This window comes from Saccostrea cucullata, unplaced genomic scaffold (genome assembly GCF_032062105.1).
Source record: "Saccostrea cucullata isolate Sc308-1 unplaced genomic scaffold, CSIRO_AGI_Scuc_v1 ctg7021, whole genome shotgun sequence".
NCBI lineage: Eukaryota > Metazoa > Mollusca > Bivalvia > Ostreida > Ostreidae > Saccostrea > Saccostrea cuccullata.
In genome coordinates, this window is record NW_026928131.1 from 1 (window position 1) to 11,898 (window position 11,898).

General features: G+C 33.6%; 1 protein-coding gene across 1 annotated transcript; it reads right to left on the reverse strand.

Annotated features, from left to right (window-relative positions):
- Positions 1-6,766: 6,766 nt before the first annotated feature.
- Positions 6,767-8,619, reverse strand: LOC134276526 (caprin-2-like). Its single transcript, XM_062758775.1, has 2 exons — positions 8,151-8,619; positions 6,767-7,188 (listed from the first exon to the last, which is right to left on the reverse strand). Exons 1-2 carry the CDS (start codon positions 8,569-8,571, stop codon positions 6,794-6,796), a joined length of 816 nt encoding a protein of 271 aa, XP_062614759.1. The 5' UTR covers positions 8,572-8,619; the 3' UTR covers positions 6,767-6,793.
- Positions 8,620-11,898: the final 3,279 nt, after the last annotated feature.

The window sequence follows — 11,898 nt, forward strand, 5'->3', positions numbered from 1 at the left end:
ATAATATTGCAAATGATTTTTTTTTACATTGGGAGAGATCCTCGCTTGATTGTGTTCACATATTTTGCTGTTTGGAGTTTATTTTCTACAAAACATTTTTGACGTGATTGATTTTTCACATCTTCACTACAAATCAACATTACTTTTGCATCCCTTTTCTCCCTGACTCTCTTTTGGCATTAAAAAACAAGTACTCTGGATGTCTTTTATTTCTGCGTAGCCAGTTAAAACATTTTCTAGGTCTAAACCAGTTGTTTTCATGGCAAAACTTTAGAGAATGTTGGAAAAGGAAACTATCCCCCTTTTTGACGTCATTTTCAAGGCCTTATTTTTTTTTGGATATTCCATGTCAAATTTACGATAAATTTTCATAAAACTTCTGGAATGAGGTAAAAATTTTAGATTTTATGGAAAAATAGTGTCCCAGCACATACCTGAATTAACAAGATTTTTGGATGTCAATGTTCATATCAAAAGAGTTTTTCTCAGTTACACTTAGGTCGAAAAATCGTAATGTTTGAGGTTGCGCCGCCTGGGCATGCCACTGATTCCGAAAACATTACTACTTTATTACAAAATTAAATTAATGATTTGTGGTTTATTCTATAGATAAAAATATGATGCTTACTAGATATCTTAAAATTCATTTATGTGCCTAAGGCACTAGTCCACGAACTTTGTGATACCCCCTCGTATATACGGTATATTGATATGTTTATATACTCGTAGGTGATCCGCAAGGAGACTATGATTACTTACCCTCAAATCCTTTCAACAAATTGTGATTCGCATTGATAAATTGTTCCACTTTCTTTTTTAGATCTGTATTTGATGAAGTTATCTCATCGATCATCTTCTCAGTCTTCTGATTCGCATTGATGAGGTGTTCCAATTTCTTTCTCAGATCTTTATTTGTTGAAGTTATCTCATCGATCCATTTCTCAGTCTTCTGATTCGCATTGTTGAGGTGTTCCACTTTCTTTTTTAGATCTGTATTGGATGAAGTTATCTCATCAGTCTAATCTGTGATGTGTTCCACTTTCTTTCTCAGATCTGTATTTGATGAAGTTAAGTTATCGATCCTCTTCTCAGTCAGAATTATGTATGTAATGAGGAAAGCGAGACATAAACCTAGAAGAGCTTCTCTTAACATGTCGATAATGGAATAGAATTTCAAGTTGGGTCAGATTTTTGACTGTGGGACATTTAAATATCCAAAATATTTACATCATACATACGGGATCCCAGATTATTCTTCGGGACATTTAAAAAGATTTGGACAATTTCTATACTTTTCTTTATAAAGAACTGTAATCGAGGAAATTGAACAATACTTTTTCAAAATCAAAATTTGCTAAGTCCAGTATTTCTAATCTTACCTCTGTCCATAAAACTCCAACAAATGCAAATAAACGGCATCTATTACTAGTTGTTACTACAGTCAATAAACAATAATCTCAATAACAAATAAGAGGACAACGAAAGTGCTGTTTATATATTGAACCAAACTTCTAAGTGCTGATCTAACATTTTAAGTAATAAAGAAAAAATACATTACAATGAAGAATTTCTTTAATTCATAGTTAATGAGGCATATTTCAGTTCGATGTTTCATGTTTCATATTTCATGTAAATACTACTATCTCGTCAGATTTTAAAACAAAGTGTCAAAGATATAATATGCCCTCAAAATGAAAATTCAATTATCTTTATAGAGTGAGACCACCACTCGCTCTAATTACCGCAAGACATCCTTTTCTCATGGATACCATGTATCCCTGAATAGGAGATTGATCCATCTGATGACACACCTACTGCATGGATCTTTCTAAACCGTTCAGATTATATGGAGGGGGTTGACATTCCTTATAAAAATCCCAAAATGTGTTCAATTGGATTAGGGTCCGGGGATTTGGCAGGCCAGAGCATTACAGATTTAGTCAATATCCTTTGGCGTTTCGCACGTACGTGTACCTCTTTAAGAATGATTCAGACTGTTTAAGAAGATATAAGACTGTCATGAGCACCAATTTGTTCCAATTTTCTTACCATTGAAGTTGTTGGTTTTAATGTTTCTACAGTAGTTTAGGACCATAAATTATTCTTTTAACCTGGTTGTGACTCTAAACCTTGGCCTCAGACGAAGATTTCAATAAAAATTGAACTCGTAAACCTGATCATTGGTCATTTGCAAAATCATCTTGTTATAACACATTCTGATTGCACACACAAGTACTCTGAAGTTGGCATCAAAAAGATGCTTGAGTTTCTGATTAACGATATCTATGTGGTTTTTGGAGACCTTCAAAAATTTATTGGAATTCCCATAGATACAAATTGCGCTTCGTTATTAGCAGACCTATTTTTGTATTCAAATGAAGCGGAATTGGTGCAGAATTTTATGCATGAAAAATAGAAAACACTTGCTGTGGCCTTCAACTCCACTTTTAGATATATCGAAAACGCATTGTCAATTAACAATGGTAATCTTCATACCTATGTCGATACGATATATCCTAGTGATCTTGAGATTAAAGATACCGCAGTGTCTGACACATCTGGTTGGATATTTAACTTGAAAAAGACGTTAACGGTAATCTAACAACCACGCTTTATGATAAACGTGATGACTTCCACTTTTCTATCGTCAACTTCCCTTACTAATGCAGCATGTATCTTCATCACCTGCATACGGAGTTTATATATCCCAGTTGATTCGATACAAACAAGCACATGATCTGTGTATGAACAATTTCTAAAATGAGGTAAATTATTGACAAACAAGTTGGTGAAACAAAAATATCAGCAGTCTCGTTTAAAGTCGTCATTTCGTAAGTTCTATGGTCGATACAATGACCTTGTCAGAAAGTACAGCTTATCATTGAGTCAAATGCTTACTGACGTTTTTCATTAATTGTTAATCCATTATTTATACACTGAATTGACGACGGATTTTTTCAGTTATTTTCTGATCATGACAAGGAGCACATGGCACGTCTGACCGGTCAGCAGGGGATGCTCACTCCTCCATGGTACCCGATCCCACCTCTGATGTTTTTGAGGTCCGTATTTGCTCTGCTTATATTTTGTATTGTTTTGTGGACTTTGATATTGACTACTGTTCGTTATCTCCATACTGTAGATCACTAAATTTTCGCGAGATTGTCATTGACTCTTTGTAAGCGAGATATAATTTTCACGAATAGTTTTTATTCTTCGATATAATCGTAAGGAATACTTTTATATGCGATAATTTAATTTTCGCGAACGCATTGTCTCGCGTAATTACGCGAAAATAAAGTAATCGCGAATAAAAAGTGATTTACAGTATCATTCATCCAAATCATTGATTAAATTTTGTTCAGATCTTTAAAATTGAAAAAAAAAAAAAGAAAGCAATGAAAATGACGCACAACCTAAAGAAATGTATGTTTAAATGGATTTTTCTGTCTGCTGGTTCTTAATTTTCAAATAAACACTAAAATAAAAGTGAGTAAAATGTGTTGTAAGCATGATCTAGATATCATCATTCCAATGGCTCTACCTCCTTCCTTTGCATTGGTCAGTTAGCCCATGTTTTGTGTTTCTTTTTAGTTTACCAGTTTTTAAAAAAAATGATAATGATCACACAAAGATTCTGATTACCGATACAAAAAACACGAGCAGCAAAGTACATATTTATTATCTTTAAGGTAAGATTCTTCTCTGGCTTTTGACTTGATGAAATATTCAAAGTATACTAGTATATGTCATATATTTAGGTGTAAGAGATTTAAAAGACCGTATCTTTCCTTCATCATCACAATTGTACCGCATTACATACACTCAACAGAAAAACAAACGCATATTGTTTTACTCATCAAAGGAATTTTGAAAAAGTATATGGAACAACTATCTTTACTATCATTGGATACATGTGACTAATTTAAAGGACAACACGGGCTTTTAAACCCCAAGTGTTGAATTATTTCCCTTGATTAATCATGTTTATGAAAAATTGTTTTGCATGATTTCTTGTAAATCGGATATCTATTTTCATTGATATTTTGGATTATGAGAAACGATAAACACTCCAATTAAACCCATATTTAAGATTTGATTGATGCTGCAATGCCACACCTTAACGAAGATGAATGCAACCGGGCTGACGATGCTGATGACCGGAGCTACGCAACAGGACGTTGCCATTGCATTTGATGTAAATCAATCGCCTTTGCAGCGGTTAAACGTACGTCTCTAACAAGTTAGGAACACGCTTGATAGACCACAAACTGGCCGTCCGCAGGTTACCACACCCAGACAGGACCATCACACCCCCTTCAGCACCTGCGCAATCGATTCAGAACTGCTGTACAAACTGCTGCTACAATTGCTAGTTGAAGAAATCAGCATAAAAGTGCACAAATTATTCGCAAGAGTCTGAGAGGAGGTGGTACATGTATGCGTGCACGATTTCCGTATATGTTCTTTGTGTTCTTGATTTCGTGAAAAGTTCATTAATTTTTAAAAACAAGAAATATGAGAAGAATCCTACCTTAAGCTTGGTCACGGGACAATAGTTATCATATTTGAAAATTGATTTTATTGTTTATAATTATTTTGAAAATATTATACCATTTTATCTTGTAATTTTTAAATAAATAAATTTATAAGAGTGAACAATTAGAAGTTGTGTTAATTGCAAATCTTTTAAATGCCAATGACACAAAGTTTACCGCAAGAAAGTCAACTATACTAATACAACAAATACAAACTAAAGTAATTTTTCAAAAAGTTTAGAAGTCTTTTTTTACTCAATTTTTTGTTTGTTTGTTTTTTTTTTGTTTTTTTTTTTAACTGAATTTGACTACGGGATGTTCTGTCTGCCTGATCATCACCAGAGCGCACGGCGGCTGTGACCGGTCAACAGGGGATGCTTACACCTAAGCCCACGAGTGACATTTCGGAGTACGTGTTTTATGCTTTCTCCACATATTTGTATTGTTTTTGGATTTTTTTTTTTAGATAGTTCGCCGTTCGTTATTTTACCTTTTACATTACTAAGCATAAAAGTATGGGTAAACCGTAAATTTGTTCTTGAGAGGTTTTTTTCAGAAAAATATATTCGTTATTGAATATATTAAGATTTAATAAAATACACCCTGTGATATTTCTTCTGTAAAACGAAAAATAAGTTCCCCCATTATTCTCTCGATCAAAAGGAACAGTTTTTTTAGCTATGGCAATGTGAAAAACATTCAGATAACTAACAGTGATCAATCTCATTTTTTTATTTTATTTTTTTTTTAATTGAAAAAACAAAACTGAATTGTATGACGGCGTACTCATGCTATATTGACAATTTAGAAAACAAATTAAAAATCATTTGAATGATTTTTTAAAAAAAAAATTTGTTAAATCGTTTGCACAATTTGTTAACTCGTTACAAACGATTTTAAAAATCGTAAAAACGGGTTTAACAAATCTTACAAACGGTTTAACAAATCGTAAAAACGATCTTCTAAATCGTTCAAACGATTTGTAAAATTGTACAAACTATGTTTTTTTTTTCTTCATTTTCAAATTGGCATGAATACGCCGTCGTAGATTTGTAATCAGAACAGAAAACATTCCGCGAGAAACTTTGGTGGAAGAATAAGGTACCTACGAGGAGATAGCATCCCCTCTCTATCGGTCAAACTCGCATGGACTCTTTTGTATTGATTGGGTAGACCAAGTTTTATACTTATTCTTTTGCAAATAAACTCCGAAAAGCTGCATACATAAAAAAAGTTCATACATAATCATTTAATAATAATTTAAAAAAAGCAAAACAGAGATATGGTGGCAAGTTACTGGCAATTCTTGATTAAACTGACAACAATTATCATTTGATAAAAGGCTATCAGCATGTGTTCAACTGAAACATGATTTAAGTGATTTTGAAGAAATAAACTGTGGTAACTATATAAAAGACAAAATGTGCAAATCACCAGATGACCAGTTTTGGTATAAATTTAATCATACATTTAGTATAATTAAAGATTGTGAGATTTCAATCCAAAATATTTTTAACAAGTCATTTATGGACCTTATCAGTTCCATATTCAAATAATCTACAAAACATTGCAAAACCTGCGATATTTTGATATAAAAATATTTTCTTTTATAAGTTTTTTTATTAAGACCGGTGAAAATATGACTTGTCTGTGGAATTGAATGTAGACTATGCGGATCTGGACTAATTTATATAAGGGAAACCAAAGGTGAACTCAACAAGAGAATATCAGGCCATAGGTTTGAAATATATGCTAGAGTGTTCCAAGGAACACATGTCGCCTGTTTAGCTTAAAGACGTAACAGAATCTAAGAGTGGTCAGCTACATGTATGCTACTAGTGCTCAAAGAGATAATCAAGTCTATTTTATTTTCCAGCTCTTAGGAGAAAAAATGCTAAGAATTACCCACTTTTCTAAACTTGTGACATGATAATTAGTCTATTTCAAAGAAAAAAATTGTTTGTATCGTTTGTCCTTAAGTCTTGCGTAAAAGTATGTTTTAAGACGATTTGTGAAGATGATGACAACACAAGTAGCCTACAGGTAAATGAGGTACACGTTTTTATAAGAATCATAAGAACTCAGAGTTTCAATTTATGGTTATGAACTTCTGACACGAAGCATTCATAAAATGTTAAGTGATCTCTTGTCGAAATATTTCTTGACAAAGTATTTTTATAATTCATATACCAGTTTTACTTCTGTCACTTGGTAAAAAAAATACAAAATGAGAGACTCTGCCACTTTAATTCCAGCTATAACAAGAAACCAGAAAAGGTGGTTATAGGGCCACTGCTGTAATAACCGTGACCAGAGGAATGTTTCACCCACACAGTGTCTCCCTTCAGAAGAGTTAGTACCACCAAATTTACACCTGCTTCATTATAATCATGTCCTCCACTATTGGCCAAAGTTCTAACTTTCTGTGATCCATTTAACACAATGTAGGTGTAAATATCATAATTATCATAACTCTGAGCATTCACAAAGAAAACGTACATCCCAGCAGTAGGAGAGGTAAATATCCCTGTGTGTGGGTTGTATCCATTCCCTTCATTTGTGACTACAGAGGGAAAAACCAGGGTTCCACTGTTCCATGATGGACTGCTGGAAGACACGGAGGCGGAGAAGCCTACCCTCTTTGTCATACCTATAATATATGAAGATTGCAGTGATATAACAGACCACAGCTTAACTTCTAGCTCTATCACATTTCTTTTGTTTAATTGCCATTTCTAACTAAAGGACTGATGATATTTATTCATGGATTATTTCTTAATTTTTGTTTTATCCTAACTCCAGATTTTAAATGAATATTGTGAGGAAGTGAGTGAACAGCCTCCAGTTTCAAGCATAAACATTCTTTTGAAAAAAATGCAGAATTTTTTAATTTAAGCTTTGTTTATTTTGTTTAAAACGAGTGTTTTGTGAAGTGAACTTTTCAACCTTTTATCCAAGGCAGATGTGGTTGACAGAGGATACTCACTCCTCCGTGGCACCTGATCTCTCCTGTGATGTTTTCATGGTTCCGTGTTTGTTCTGCTCTTCATTTTTTATTCAGTTGGACATTTGAGCATGATAACTGTTAGTTATTTCCACATTTCATTGAAAGAGTTAATCTCTCTAGCAGTATGAGATCATTTTGACCAAAAGCTTATTTTGACTGTAAGAGAGATATCTCTCTTGTACAAAAATATCTCTTACACTCGTATCTTTTTTACAGCTGAAAAATATATCTTGGTAAAGAGATATAACATGCACGCAAGAATTAAGAGATCGTAGCACACGTATTTTAGTAAAATCGAGCTCTCTGAAGCTTGACAAATAGCAAACAAACAATCGACGTCTTCTGCCCGCGTAAATTGTCTAACCATTGGGGGGGGGGGGTCATTCCTATCCATAGTTACCTTTATTGCTTGTATAACGAAACAAATGAGTAAAATATACATGAAGATTGGAAGAATACTGATATTTAGTAAAAATTATCTGGAGAACATTTGATTTACTTTACAGAGGCCTCATCTACTAAGATCAAAGATAATTAATTATCGGTTCAAAAAATTGGTTTCAGAAAACTGAAATCAGGAAACTATTCCAGTTTATCTCACTTACCAAGTACAAGACTTGAAATATTCGACAATGCTGCCTGGATAGTGGCGACTAATGAAGACAAATTTCCTTCTTTTGCCTTTGTGTCCTGTAATTCAACCTTAAGCCGTTCGTTTTCTGTTTTGAGACGCTCTACCGTCGCTTCCAATTTCAAAACTTTGTTTTTAACGTTTCCCATTGCTGTTCCCATAGACTCTCTAAATGTCGCCATATCTTTCTTCAGGGACTCCACATTATTCGCTAAATTCATTCGGATAATGGATTCTTGGTTTAGAAGCTGGCGAAAAAATATCTGTATTTTAGGTTCATTATCGGACACAAAATCTCGAGACCAATTTCCATCATTTTGATCCGACAAGAATGAGAGTGCAATGGAAATTCGACTCAAAATTCTAAGCACGCAAATTCTAAGGAAATAATTCATTTTTTAAGCTTCTATCTTGTATCCTGCAGGATAAATGTGGTCTACAAGAAAGAAGCAAATACAATGTCTTATATGTCTATCCCTGGCGTTCTACTTAATTTGTTGTCCAACAATTGAATAAATACGATTGGTTAAATAAAATATTGTTCTATCCAATGGTTCAATTCGAAGGCTGCTACTTTTGTGTAAATCATGTGTCCTAAATCATACATCCTAACACCCTCAGTTTCTTCAGTTTCTATTTTTATTTATCAAATATACCAATTCTTATAAATCAAAGGATCTTAAAATGAGTGGAGTGATATATGTTTAATTCACTTGAGCACTAAGAATTTGTTATACATCAAAGAAGCAAAGTTGTTGAAAATGTCAAGTTTAATCTAATGGAATCGTCAAAATACGTCCAGCGTTGTCACTTCCGGCCTAACCGGAAGTAGTCGGAAAACGCGTATTTTTGCCGTTTTTGACAAGTTTTGGTGTAACATATGGCTCTGGGAGCTTAAAAATTAATTTTCTGTGCGTCGTCGTCACTTCCTGTCAAACTGGAAGTAGCAAAAAATGGCTTATTTTTGCATAAATTAACATAACTTTAATTCAAAGCATTTTGGGGCTTTAATTCTCATTTTTGTTAAAAATGAGAGCTACTTCTGGTCAAACAGGACGGATAACCTACTCGTTGCTTTGCAACGAGCTTTGCTCTACTTATTATTGTTTTTTTCCTACCGATTTTGTGCACGCGATTTCTCGGAAACGGTTCGTTAGATTTTCATGAAATTTTCAGGTCTGATAGAGAATTTCAAAGACTAAATAAATATTTTTTTGATGACGTCACTTCCAGTCGGAAAATTTTCGAGTTTTCGTGATTTTAGAGGGTTATTTTGTCCGGGCGTGTTTAAGAAAAACATTTATCACAGGAACATGAAACTTTCAGCGATGATAAAACAACATAATATTATGTAGATTTACCTAACGTAGTTAACTTCCACTCATTGGAAGTACTGCACGTTAACGCTCGGTATGGTCTGAGAAAAGTCATATTGCGAGTTTCTATATTTCTAACACTTTCTCTACGATATCTTTTTACTTGTAAATATTTTGTTAACACATATAGAACAAAATTTGTGCAGAATTACAAGATCTTTCAAATGATATCTCGAAAAAAGGGCTGGCCCCTAAAATAAAGGATCTAGAAGGGCCGAAAGTTTTTTCTCGACATCTCAAAAAGTTATAAAATTTGTAATACATCAAAGAAGCAAAGATGTTCAAAATGTCAAGCTTAATCTATTGAGATCGTCAAATGCATCCGGTGAACTCACATCCGGTCAAACCGGAAGTCGTTAGAAATTTTATTATTTTTGCCGTTCTTGACATGTTTTTGGCTAACATATATCACAGGAAGCATACAACTTATTTTCCGTCCTTCGACATCACTTCCGGTCAAACTGGAAGTAGCCAAAAATAGCTTATTTTTTAAGGTTTTGACGCAAAAATGAAATTAAAATGTCACTGGAGACGACTTAGCTCATTGCTTTCTTTTGTTGACGTCACTTACGGTCAAAACAGGACGGAAGACCTACTCGTTCCTTGCAACGAGCTTTGCTCTAGTTTTATTAGGGTCTTCCGTCTTCAGCGGAAGACCCTTCTATTATTCTTCGGTTTCTTTTTTACCTTTATTATTAAGGTCTTCCGTCTTCAGCGGAAGACCTTATTGTTTTTTTTAGGTTTCTTTTCCACTATTTTTAGGGTCTTCTGTCTTCAGCGGAAGACCCTTCTATTATTCTTCGGTTTCTTTTTCCCCTTTTATTATTAGGGTCTTTCGTCTCCAACGGAAGACCCTTCTATTATTCTATTGTTTCTTTTTCACTTTTATTATTATTATTATTTTTTTCTTTACACATTTTTGTGCAGACGATTTCTCAGAGATGCTTCAGTGGATTGACTTGAAATTTTCAGGATTGATGTATCATGAACCAAACCTTATTCATATTTTTTATTTTTTGTAAAATCACTTCCGGTCGGAAGTTATCGCCCTTTAATCGAATTTTTAGTGACCATTTTGTCGACACAAAAACTCAGAAACGACAAAAGCTAGAATGCTGTCGTTTTCAGGGCTAATAGAGAATATATTGTAGTTTTGCACCTTTACTTTCAAATCTTCCGGAAGTGCTTAGTATGGAAGCTCGGTAGAGGTCAAAATATAGGACACGAATCATGACTTATTTTTTGAGACATTTTCCATTATATCTCTTAAAGTATAAATATTTTGTTAAAACATACTGAACAATATTTGTGTAGAATGACAAGATCTTTCATATAATAAAATAGATGTGCTGACTCATCACATTAGGGAACAAGAGGGGCCAAAAGTCTTTATTCGATAACTCTTTAGCAGTCAATATTTTTTTATACATTACTGAAGCAAAAATGTTTATCTCAACCATCTACAACGATATATTATAATTTTTATGTCGTACAATGCATAATTAGGGGCCACAAGGGGCCAGAATGCTAAATCTTTGACGCTTTATATCTCGAAAGTGAGAAATATTTTGATAAGTAATATTGAACAAAAGATGTTCAAAATAATGTTCTAAAGCATATGCAACCTTTCATTTTTCGCTAAACGTCCCCATTAAGGAGTTGAGGGATTGACCCCTAAATGTTTCTTTTGCAAATAACTCGAAAACGAAAATGAATCTCTGAATAGTTGTTGAACAAAAAGTTTTCAAAATCCTAAAAGCTTTAAGATGAATCAAGAAAAAGGGGCTGGGCGCTCAAATTAAGGGCCAAGAAGGGCCAAACTGCTTCAATCGATAGCTCTTTAGCAGTTTAAAATATTTTGCTAAACGTTACTGAAGCAGAGATGTTTATCTCAACCATCTACTACTATATATTATGATTTTTATGTCATATGTTACATAATTAGGGGCCACAAGGGGCCAGAATGCTAAATCTTTGACGCTTTATATCTCGAAAGGGAAAAATATTTTGATAAGCAATATTGAACAAAAGATGTTCAAAATAATGTTCTTAACAATATGCAACCTTTCATTTTTTGCTAAACATCCCCATTGAGGAGTTAAAGGGTTGGCCCTTAAATATTTCTTTTGCTAATAGCTCAAAAACGAAAAAGAATTTCTGAATAGTTGTTGAACAAAAAATGTTCAAAATCTTAAGATCTTTAAGATGAGATCCTGAAAAAGGGGCTGGGCACTCGAATTAGGGGCCAAGAGGGGCCAAAAGTCTTCAATCGATAACTCTTTATCAGTTAATATTTTGTAATACATTACTGAAGCAAAGATGTTTATCTCAACAATCTACAATTAT